Source organism: Dromaius novaehollandiae, chromosome 7 (genome assembly GCF_036370855.1).
Source record: "Dromaius novaehollandiae isolate bDroNov1 chromosome 7, bDroNov1.hap1, whole genome shotgun sequence".
Classification (NCBI taxonomy): Eukaryota; Metazoa; Chordata; class Aves; order Casuariiformes; family Dromaiidae; genus Dromaius; species Dromaius novaehollandiae.
Window position 1 is genome coordinate 19,461,566 of NC_088104.1, and position 12,440 is coordinate 19,474,005.

At 36.4% G+C, this 12,440-nt stretch overlaps 1 protein-coding gene across 5 annotated transcripts in view; it reads right to left on the reverse strand.

Moving 5' to 3' along the window:
• The window catches only part of ITGB6 (integrin subunit beta 6), a 41,145-nt gene extending 28,986 nt beyond the window's left edge, over positions 1 to 12,159 (reverse strand). For 3 of the 5 annotated variants that reach the window (XM_026094635.2, XM_026094671.2, XM_064514837.1), the window contains exons 1-8: positions 11,188 to 11,335; positions 11,008 to 11,084; positions 10,198 to 10,277; positions 5,587 to 5,791; positions 4,389 to 4,635; positions 3,333 to 3,498; positions 2,565 to 2,726; positions 1,776 to 1,871 (exon numbers count right to left, since the gene is read on the reverse strand). In XM_026094635.2, the coding sequence (XP_025950420.1) occupies positions 1,776 to 1,871; positions 2,565 to 2,726; positions 3,333 to 3,498; positions 4,389 to 4,635; positions 5,587 to 5,791; positions 10,198 to 10,277; positions 11,008 to 11,068 (1,017 nt within the window). In that variant the 5' untranslated portion in view covers positions 11,069 to 11,084; positions 11,188 to 11,335. Of the gene's footprint in view, positions 1 to 1,775; positions 1,872 to 2,564; positions 2,727 to 3,332; positions 3,499 to 4,388; positions 4,636 to 5,586; positions 5,792 to 10,197; positions 10,278 to 11,007; positions 11,085 to 11,187; positions 11,337 to 11,542 lie in introns of those variants that run through there. The other 2 variants (XM_026094644.2, XM_026094663.2) reach the window with 2 other exon arrangements.
• Positions 12,160 to 12,440: the final 281 nt, after the last annotated feature.

The window sequence follows — 12,440 nt, forward strand, 5'->3', positions numbered from 1 at the left end:
AGCCAAACCTCTTATCACCATCACTGAATTCTTATCTAGAGTTTCTTTTTGCCTGTGAAGATTTCTTACTAGCAGAAGGACTGGACCAAAACAAATACAAATTGCCAACATCCTTCTTATTTTATCTTAGGGGGCTTTTGCTCACATTCACTGCAAAAAACAGTCAAACAAAAGAGAGAAAGGTGTGTATCCAAGCTCTTGACAAAAACCTCACCTTTTCAACTGTATCCTTATAGCCATTGGTGACTTTGTCTCAGCTCAGAGATAGAACACATTCAAAGGTCCAAAGGACCAAAAGTACCATGGGGCTTCACGAGGACTTATTTCTGTGGAAGTTGTAATCAGGTGACTGCACAGATGTCTATGCTTCTGCATTCTAGAACTTGTGAAACTATCACTTGAATTATTCTTAGGTGCTCCAGTTCTATGTCTTTTACAGGGCTATGGGTACCATTTTCGGAAATTTCAAAAGCATCTTAGAAGTCCAGATATTGTTGAGTTTCTGTGGAAATTATGAATTCTAAACAAAGTTAAAGGCTTTTTTTAAATGTTACACGGTGACAGGAAGAGATAGCTCTTACAGAGCAGAGGAGACCCAATTATTCTTCCTTTCTCATATCTTTACTGCAGGAGAAAAACAGACAGGTTTTAACTCTGCTTATTTGGACTCCTTCTTTTTAAACATGGACCTTGATTATTGTGTGTTCCAACCCCTTACCGAATCTATCTTTAAAACAGATTCTTTAGAATTATGAATCTTTATTTCTGGACCCTAGAGACAGAAGAAAGGCTCTAAATTGTATAGTACTAGTCCAGCCAGTTTAGTGACAAGCTGTGATATCTAGGAAAATGTACATGTGTTACCAGACAAACATTAAAGCTAGTTTAGCTTAGTTGGTAGATAGGACTCTCCAGACAATCTGTGAACAGACACAGAGTTGCAGAATGCTTTTTATGTCCTCCTCCTTTTGGTATCATTTCTATATTTATCTCAGCTGCAAGAGGGACTATGCATGGATAGAGCTGCAGGTATGAGTGATATTCAATTTATTAAAAATATGGATTTTGCTTATTCATAACCGTTGCTCCTCCACTCTCCCTTCTCTTCCTGCTCACATGTCCCATGACGTGACTTCATAGAACAGGAAAGTCTGTGAGACTTAATGTCAACTGTTCCTGCAATAAAGTGTTTTCTTGTCTCACAGTGCAAATGAGGAGTGATACATGAGGTGAGAGGACTTTGTCCATCATGTTTTGTGTTTTTAACCTTGCTGCTAGTTTCCTATTTGTCTCATTGGAAGGAGACAAAGAAACAAAGAAAAATGAATAAAACTACAACTGAAAAAACCCCTTATCTTGGAGTTGAGTGTGAAGATGTTTTTTTTCCAGAATGTATTATTATCTTACAAAAGTAAAAACAGGCTGAAGTGTCCTTACCTAGCCTCATAAAATATAAAAGGCTAATCATAAGGATTACACTGAATAGTTCAGAAATGTTTAGTTTGACCATTCTTATCTATTGACTTAAAAATTACAGTGTGATTCAACTTGAAATCCAATTTAAAAGTTACATAAGAACAAATCAAAATCAATAAAAGAAGTACTTCCCAAATAAAAGAGCCTTTCTCTCACTCTGATATATAATTTACTAGCTATTTTTATTACATAAGTATCTTGCAGGATTTGCTCCTTAATACTAGAATTACTGTCTCAGCTGTGAAAAAGGGTGAACATCAGAGCAAACATTGGAGAATCAAACGTTTTAATTTGCTCACCTCATATATGTGAATTTGCTCCTTTGTTACAGCAAAAATCAGTAAAACATTGTTTTGCACAAGCTTGTCAATTAATTGTCCAATTGTGGGATACTCCTGAAAAGATACAGAAAAGAGTCAATCTGTTTTTTTACAGACATACAGTTCCTAACACTCTCCCATGAAGCACACATTCAAATTGTTATAATTAATACTGTTTTCTCAGTATAGGATAAACATTTAATTAGGTACTACATGTACACAAAATAAAAGACAGTGTATATAATTTCCTCTCCTGTTTAAGGAAACCCTTTGAAACAAGTACAGTGTCTACCTTCATACTGGGACATTTAACTCAGCAGAATGTAGTCTGAAGAATGATACTGTACCAGAATAACTGAGTATTTGTATTAGTTTTTACATTGGAAGTTTTTCTACATGAACAGTGTCCTACAAATTCCTGAACTCCTCCTGAATTCACACCTTTTAAGGGTACAGGATTAATGCATATTTTGCTTTCCCTTCAGAAGAAAATACTAGTTGGTACTGTTCCCTGTGTTTTCCAGGTTAGTAGGAATAAGATCCATGCATTTTTTCTAATTATTATCTACCATAATTTCTTAAATTCACACTGTTCTCTTTTGATTAAAACTACAGCTACAAATAAAATAGATGGCACCAAACACCTGGATCCCCCCATTTTTCCACATGTCAGTGATGAAGATATACTTTCATGAGTCTTCTGATTTGCTCATGCTAGTCTTTATGTTTGCACAATGCTAGAGTTGTACAAGACACACAGCAAATTACCAGAATAGTTGACATGGAATATTCGTTATTGTGGTCCAAATGACAGTTCCCATCATTGGGAATAACAATCCCTGCCAGTTTACTGTCCATCCCAAAATGGGAATCAGCATCACTCACAAACACCAGCAAATGTAAAGAATCATTCCTCCATCCAATTTTTTCCTGTAATTTAAAATACATTAGTTCAGCAAGCTGTACCATACTCACAATATAGCAAAGCATCAAACAATCTGAAGAAAGGCATCTCAAAGCAAATGAATGGAATCATTTTAAAGGGACTATCCAAAACATTGAAACATCTCTTTTAAGAGATGGTGTCATTCCATTGTCTTTGTCTAACATTTTCTCTTTCCAGTCTTGTGTTTAGTAAAATGTGCTGGCTGTGTCCGTGTCTGCTTATTTCTCTGAATATGGTTAATCAAAAATATTTTAAGAAAAAAAATCAAGAAAGCAGACCCAGTCATTGCATGGTTTATATTTTTTACACCGGGGAATTAAAGAGAAAAACTATAATGTTGCAATATATATGCTTAACTTGATACAACTCAAAAGTAGCAATAAAATATAATTTGACTGTGTCTTACAGTCTGACTGCTCTTCCACTGATCTGTCAGGGTCCCTTGCGCTGACTTCACACAAATCTGACTAGGCTTTTGGACCATTAAAAATCTTGAAAAATAATGATCTACTTCTCTGAAGTACAACCGTATAGTACTAGAAGCGTTAAAATACAGAATAATTAATATTATGCCTAGAAGTTTCAATTACCTTGCAAACAGCTGCCTGCATAATCGCATCAAATCCTCCCTCTGGAGTATCTATATTAGCAGAAATTCTCTGTCCTTTGACAATTTCATTGAATTTTTCTGAATCATTTGTCAATGGCAAAACATGTTTGTATCCAAAGGTGGGTAAGCACTCATATGGAACACTTCTACAAAACAAGTGAGATAGCTTATGGATAATGCAGGAATAAAATCACTGCAATGGCTGCTTTGCCATTGCAATCTATCTGTCCTGATTAGTTTTTAGTTATGTATCTCTCTTCTGTATCTGAGATAGATCTAGTGAAAAACATAAAAAGAATCATAGTGCATACATATCTTCATTTAGCTGGATTATGCAAACAGGTCTGCATAAAACATGGAAAATGCCTCCAGAATAATTCTATCAAGATATGTCTGCAGAGGTGCAGTCCTTGCAGTGTTCCCTGTTACGTCTCATTTTCATACTTAGAAGTACATTGGGAACTCTAGTTCCTTAGTCACATTCAGAGAGCCTTCACGAGCCTTCTCCATTCTTGCTTAGGCCTACAGATGAGGGAATTTTGGAGAGCACTGCTTTTCCTCCACTTAGAGTAGGAGAGGACTAGGGCAACCTAGATTTGGTGCAATACTGCTAGGTTTTAAGGAAAAACAGAGGAAAACAACATTAATGGGTAAATGAAATCAGTATTCCTTGCTCATTTTGCATTTCCACTAGTTTAGCATAGCAATGGCATAAAAATTCTTATATATATATTTAACCAAATTAAAGGAATGCGTAATTATTTGGAATACCAGTATGTTAATCCATCAAATGCATTTGTAACTAGCAGCAAAAGCTAAAAAGCAGAATCACTCCTAGACTCTGTCCTTCAAATAACATAACATACAACAGAATAATAAACAGAGCGTGAACCTAAAATACATTCCTTACTGACTCAGTTACAGCTGCAATAGGGTAGAGGCTCCAGTGAGGGTGCTGAATTGAATTTTGTCCTAAAGATTAGTAGTATGCTTTAATTTTGGCATGCATGTAGATGTAGGTACTTTCCCTGCATACCTGCAAGGGTTGTTTATTTCTTCAGATGTAGTTTTGATAAATGGTGAAACTGGTTTTTCAACAAAAGATCCAAACCCCAGTCTAAAGTTGCTTGTCAGTTTTGACATTTCTTTGGAAAGAGTTGAACCTAATTGCTTTATTGTATTCAGATCATCATCCATTGAAGCTGAAAGATCCATGAGGTAATAGAGATCAATTGGATAATCTTCAGTTTGGCGAACTTTGATCTGTATTGTTTCTTCATATCCTGTTAAAGTTATAGGAATATAGGATACATATTAACGCTCCTAAATAGACCATGTTATGAGTGATGCCATTTTGATCATAAAATTATATATATGGTGAAAATGATACAGTATTTTTAAATCATCAGTACAATTAACATAACAGCTCTAAAAATTCTCTGTTAACAAAAATTCCAAGCAGGATGTCTGAAAAATTGAAAGGAGCTCCTATGTATTTTCTAAACTGTTCTTCAGTAAATCAGTAACCATGGAATATGGAAACAACTCTGACTGCTGTAACTTAAAAGTGTGAGAACACCCCTTTGGCAGCATACAGCTTTAGAAAATTTAGGTATGAAACCAGCTGAAACTTAAGGCAACATTTGCAGGCAATACTGTGCACTTTAGAAATCTGAACAAAAATCAGAGTGTACACTTAGGTTTTATTCTTAGTGCCAGCACTATGATGTGACCTAACAGGGTGTCTCTTAACTTTCTTTATTCCACATTTTCTCCAGGATAAATTCATATCTCAGGTACCCTAAAGTAGGTCTGGAGAGCTTCCATAAGTGTCACTGGTACCTTGCAAATCCTCAAAGCAAGATTTTATACCGCATTTGGGCTATGCTGTTTATCAGACCTTATCAGACAGGGAGAGGCACAGAAGCAGGACTGAGGAGGTATGTGGGGTTTCCATTTTCTCACTGCCATCTTAATGGCAAGAGAATAGAAGGACTAGAATATAAATCCTTACCTTTATGAAGTACTTAGCGCTTCTGGCAGTATTTTGAATTGAACTGAACTGAACTTCGCTTTCATCTGGTTAGCCAAACAGCAGTTAACTTTGGACTCAACACAGGTATTTTATTTTTACCCTATAAAGATTTTTTTCAGACCATTTAGTCTGGGAAGCTTAGGTGTACCACATCAGCAAAAATAAAAAAAAAATCCTGCATCTGAAGTGAGTGACCTACCTGGTCGCAGCCAAAGAGTTAATTTTTGAGGAGAAATCTGTGTGACATCAGAATTGTTCTTCTGTATTCCGATACTAAGGGGCTTGTTTTTGTGAATTTCTACTTTGGAAATGGGAAATTCCATCAAATTCAACTGGCATCCTTTTGATAAAAGATTTTCTGGAGTATCACACCTTCCGTGAATTCCAGCTGAGTCCATATAGTTCTAAAGCAAACAGGAAAAAGAATGGATGAGTTAAATGTACTTACTGACAGTCACCAGCAACTCATTAAGGCAAACTCAGTGCAATGCAGGGGGAACAGAAACAAAGGGAGAAGTTATATAGTGAGTGCAAAACAGTGTGGAAAGCGATCTAGGTGGCACAGAAGTCTAAATTTGCCCTCCATGGATCATGTCACACAGGTGTATAATTAATGTAACTTACACCTATTTGGTATTCTGGGAGAAACTCTTCTATTGTTGGGGAATGGGAATCGTGCCACTTACATTTGGCTCCTTGCAGTGCTGGGAATGTTAACACAAAGCACGTATGAGTCTGTTTTTCTAAGGAAATCACTTACAGGATTATGTTGCAAATTTGTCAGTCTTTCCTTAATAACTTTGAACCACTGACAGTCCAATGCCATCTAATAACACAAGAGGTCTCACAGATAATATACTCCTACAAGTTTTGTGAGAAATTGGAGGTGGTGTACGTTGTGTTCATAGGACAATTTGTTTTTTCTGACCTATTCTTTTTCCTCAATGCTCATTTTACACATTTACTAAAGCTGGCAGGTAGGCCCCTGTTACTCCTCCTGATGTTTAACAAGCTCCACAGCTTCCATCACTCTACGGAGCAGTCAAGGCTCCCAGTACACTCACATTTATCCAGTTACATTTAGCCCAGCGTCCTACTTGACCTTCTCCCGTACAGAGGAAATCACAAGCCTATTGATATCAGTTGGATATCTTGCAGTTTATTTTCTGTTACTCATTTCAAAGCAGTTGCTATGCATTCCTTTCCACAGCACTGCTGTGAAGTAGGTATTATCCCTGCATAACAGTGAAGTTAATGGTTAGATTTACAAAGAGGCTTCTATGTTTATTGCCATGACCTATAGTTATGTCTGAGGTTTAGATCCTCAAAATCTCCAATCAACTGCCTTTTAAAGAAGAAAACCCCTAAATTTTTTAGGTTTATCTCAAAGATTGGTTGGTGTCATGATTTCGGCCAGTATGTGTGTGCATATGTCCCACGAAACTGCCATGAAAGTGCCTGAAGTTTAATTCCTGGTGGGATTCTCAAATGGAGCCTTCCTCATCTTTATGGTTATCAGAGCATTAGCCAGTTTTAAGAATACCAGTCTTGTGATTAAAGCATTGGACTGGTAGGCAACTGACAAATTCAAACCCTCACTATACCTTATGTGGAAAAGGGCTCTGAACCTAAATACTCCTCTGTCATGAGTATACGTTAACCACTTCTAGTCAGGTACCCTGCTCTGGATCTCTCTGGAGCCTACCCTGTTGCAGTTGTTGTAATCTATATAAAATAAACATTCATTGAGGTAGATCATTGGTTTTCAATCTTTCTTAACTTTCCAGACCCCTAAAGCAGTTGGAGTCTGGAGCCAAATTTACACACAATGGCAATACATTTGTTTTCCAAAGTTGTCTTTCCTGGATCTTTCAGAAGTAGACTACAAATTTCCAGGCTACAAACCAGGGGGGAAAAAAAACATATATATATATATCAGAAATGGCTCAGAACTTCTCAGTAGCACAAACAAAGCTGAGTTTTGCTACTTCAGTGATGAAGGGCCGTGCTGGACTGCCTCTGAAATGGGAAAAGTAGGAGCAGTAGGGGAAGACAAGCAGTTGGCGTGAAGTTGCCTGGAGGGAGTTGTGGTCAACCAGATTTGCTGCTGCCTTGGCTATCAGGACAATGGGCAGACAAGGATGTCTATGCAGTTTCAGTCCCTGACTCAATAGATATATATTTACATTTTATCTCCTCTTCTCCTTTGGTTTTTGTTTTTCCTGTGAGAAAGGAATAACCTGTGTAAGATAGGAGATGATTCATAGTTATAAATCCTCATGACATTGTCATTGGGCTAAGTCCCATTCCTTTCCTCTCTTTTTTACAGTTAGCTCAAATGCCATATTCTCTCACCAAGAGACTGGTCTCAGGGAATCCAGTTCACGGGCAACCAAGTTCTCCTACGTATCACGTGGGGCTTCCGGATGTACAGCTGAGACAGAACTCGCCTGGGCAGCAGGATGTCTAACAGCCAAGCGATGCAATGCTAAGGGAAAATCCACTCTATGAATCTAGTCTGCTACGCCTTTTGACCAAAACCACCTGGGAACCATCTGTCAGAACCAGCACTGAAATGTTCGATTCCTGGTTCATGGCCACAGCACAGGGTCATTCCTTTCTCCCAGGCTTCGACAAGCCACTTTGGATTCAGGCATTAAACCACAAATACTATCTAAATTCAGACACTGAGAAATTTTCTATCCAAATAAGAAAAAAATTACTTTAAATCTATTAAGAACAGGACTTAGCCCCTCATTTCCCACTGAAATTTCAGCCCTCATGGCTGAAAGTTTTCAGGGATCCTATAGATTTCAGTTTAGCAGTCCTGAGACACCAAACAGGAATAATGGTTTATTGTTCTTCAGACTGAATCTGATGTCTTTTCTCAGACAAAACTCTCACCAACTGCTTCTTGAATACAGTACGTATAAAAATTATGTACTACTCTAAAAACTTCACAGGGAAAACAGTATCATTGCCTGTAATGACACACTTTGAATAGATGTTTTTTCAAAACATGTATGGGGAAGCAAACTCATATTTCAAAAATAGTTTTAAAGGGTATGTTTTTGCCCTATAGAGAAAATAATTTACTTGGAGGCATTTTAATGTCTATTCTGACACTAAAGCTCCTAGGTCTTTTGCATTCTAGGTGTGTTCTTTAGCAAACAAGTTCATGAGCAAGGGAAAAAAATGATATTTATTTCTCTGAAGTTTTCAGTAATTGCACATTTTTTAAAATCAATAATTTGCTTTTCATCTTTGTTTTCTGAAAACACATGGCAGTAGTTCAAATTATGTGATCAAATTTCATTTCAAGAAGACCCTGTTTTAGAAGTATGAACATTAAAAACTACTGAAAACACACTTACGATTGATTTTTCCTATAGTATTGTTATTCGCAAATTGCTAAATTGTTTTTAGTAAATGTGTTTTAAGAAAAAGTGCTCTTTGGTCTTTGGATACTTTATAAAGCGACACATTAGTGCCATCCTAGATATCTTTGTGCTATTAAAAAAAACTTTTTGGAAGAAATACTTCTTGCAGCAAAGATATAAATTAGAAACTATCATGAAAAATATTCAAAGCATTTCTTCTATCATACCTGACAATATATATCATTTTTCTATACAGTTTCTATACTTTTGAAAGTATACATATTTGCAAAACTTAATCCCATGAAGCATTTTAGACTATTAGTCACCTCTGAAAAGAAAATAATTTTAATAGTGCTTCCCAAATTTCAGGAAGACATCTTTAGCTTATCATATGCAAAGCAGTTGTTTGAGAAAACTTCATGTAATTTGAAATAAATGTGTACTATCAGCCTTGCTGATCACTATTCTAAAACATGGTAGCTACCTATTAGTTCTGTCATCTGCCAGTGACTAGATATTGGATGCAACAGATTCACAAAATCATTTCCATCTCTCTATGTAAGATCTAAAAGTCAAATTCTCCAAAAGACAAATGTAGTTTCCTCCAGCTGATGTTCAGAAATTATAACAAGTAATAAGTTCTTCAGAAATATTAATGGTTCATATTGCTTTTTAAAAACATGGCCCTAAATCTCATTGGTCCAAAGTTATTTTATTTCCCTGTTATTTCTGGCAATTTTTTAATTGTGATATCCAACTATTTTGAAAAAATTAATGAATTAAGTTCTATAATATTTGCTATGAAGTAGGGAGATATCATTTTTCCTCTTTTATAGATGAAAGTTTTAAAAGTTTTAAAAAAAGAGATGTTAAGTGACTTGCCCAAGGTTACACAGAAAGTCTGTAACAGGTATGTAGGAAAAAAACAGGTATTTATTTCAACATCCTATGTTTTAGCCAAAATACTTGCATCCTATATGATACTAATCATAAAATTGACACTGTCATCATATTTAAAATGAGGCACAGATTTACCATTAGTACATGCAAACTGTCCACAACACCTTCTGTTTACGCTGTCTGGCATAGTATAAAATACATAAATTCCAGTCTGATAGGTTACTTGATGTCTGGTATGTTGTCATGAGCACTGTGGGTGAGTCAGCCCTCAGAATGATGACCTGAGCTCTTCTAATAGCACTTCTATTACTGCCTAAGTCAAAGAAATTTTTCTTAAGAAAAAAGAATAAGGAAACATAGACCATAATGTATAGATTTGAATTCCAGTTCAGATTCCCAGGAAGACATGCCCTAGGCACATGCACTGCACAAAACCATGGGCTGACCCAGTTTAGTCAGTGCTTCATCAGCCAGAGCTACTACAAACACTTCGAATCTTACTTTGAAATTTTTTGTCTCATTTACTCTACCTCTTGAAAACACCAAGCACAGTGTGGTCCAGAAAGCAAACAATCTTCGCAAGTCACTGCACTTTCCTGAGGGCAATTCCCTACATTTAAATCCAAGAAGATAAAAGAAAATTAATAATGTATTTAATCATTCAATTTACAAAGAATCTTGTCATTTAGAGAATGTGGGAGATGAAAAAGACACACATTTAGCCATATTGAGAATTAACGATAAAATTCCTTCATAAGGATATTTCTATCAGTCAAATGTTAACTGACAAAAACCACAGCTGCTGACAATTAACCTGCTTGCTTTTGCATGCTTTATGGATGCCCGTTCCCTGGAAACATGTTACTTGTTTTCTCCAGTGCATTTGATAAATTATTACATTTATTTCTTACCAGGTACACAACACATTGCTAACATAACCAGAGACATTAAAAAAACAGATTTATGTTCACCTTATATGCTTAAAACTGCTTCACTCAGATCTGTAGATACTTGATATGATTTTAATTTATTATGCAAGTACCAGTGAAACACAGAGTCACATGAATAGCATTACATTTCTCAGTGGATCAAACACTGCTTAATATAACTAAAATAGCTCAAGCGCCTGTTTCTTTCATACATGTGCTATGGAATGACCACATAAATCTCAGCTGAACTCACAGCACAGCCCTACAGCAGTGTGTTAAGAAAAGAAAAAAATCATTAACCAGAAAGGAATGACTTCCTAGGAAACACAGAAAGTTAGTTCAGTATCAACTTAAAACAAGAAACAATGTAAAAATAGTTTTGAAATGGCACTGACTACCCCTGAACCTTACCTTGTACATTGTTATTTCTTTGCAGAAATAGGAAAAAGAGGCAAAGCAAGGCAATCCCCATTCGTTTTCAGTGCTGGCTGTGTGATAAAAAATATTAGCATGTTAATTATCATCTGCGGAAAGGTAGAATGCCATAAAAATCGTTCATTCCCAAAGTGTATGTTTTAAGATGTCACCTACACTGGACTGCGAAGAAACTTCAATGCTCTCAGGACAAAACATGAATAAAAATGCAAACAAAGGCTACCTGGACAGGTAAAGACGACAAGCTTTGCATAAAAGTAACCTGAACATGGTTATCACTTCCTTGTTTTCCTGTACTCCTTATAAGGTATACAATCAGAAGAAAGAGGAAAATTCATTCAGGTGAAGATTTCTGTCAGTTCCCGTTTCTCTGGGTCCTAGAGAAACCTATCCCCGGGACCATTACTGAGTATACAGCAGCTCTGAAATACTCCTCTGAAATAACTCCTTTAATTGTTCCCTGAGAGAGTTCATTAGGCAGACAGGTCATACAATTGCTAAGTGATTATACCTGGAGAGATGTAAAAATCCCATTTTTTCAGATTTCCTGATGTGGAGAGAACCTTGTAAAGGCAGCTGTGGAGAAAAACAAAAAGCAACCAGTAATTATAACTGAGGAACAGGCTTCAGTAATTCAAGATACAAGAGTACATTTATTTTATTAACATTGCAAATTGAAAAGGAAATGTATCGGTCGTGGGGTTTTCAATAGGTAGAGGAAGGAGCAATTGTATCCCCAATTCTGCTACAGACTTGGAAAAATCACTTAAAGTTTGATTCTTCTCTAGCAAGTGGCCCAACATTCTGCATCACAAAGAAGTTACTGTTATAAATCTCTTTTCTCCCCCCACAGAATGAAGGCAAAATACACATTTGCTACAGCATTATCAAAAGAAATAAAAGTTCTTATCTGGAGATTTCATGTCTTCCCATCTTTTATGCGTTGGGTTTTTTTGAAAATAAGTTGTTCAGGACGAGTCCTCTCTTATCATACATAGGCATTTGCAGGCAATTCAAAACACTACAGTATAAAAGCATAATTTCAAGAGCTGTTTTTCTGGCCTGTCCTGAAAACATATATCCTGATTTTTGACAGCCAGAAATCCTACCAAACCTAGGAGTTTAGTTCATAAGAACTAAGTTGCTCTAACCACGAGAACTGGCAGGATAAGACCTTCCCTTTTAAAAGTGGTGGTAGCTGCAATCTTGGAGCAGGATATGACAGTAGGGATAGGTCTATACTAGTAAACTCAACATGCCTGGAAACATTCCTGGCCATTGAGGCCAACTGGCACAGCAAAACCTGAGTTTATGCTTGCAATTTGCCTATTGGGACCACGCTAACTACCAAATTGTGCCCAGAAATTGTTTGCGGAGAGTGTTAATTGGAAAAGGTCAAATTCATGCCA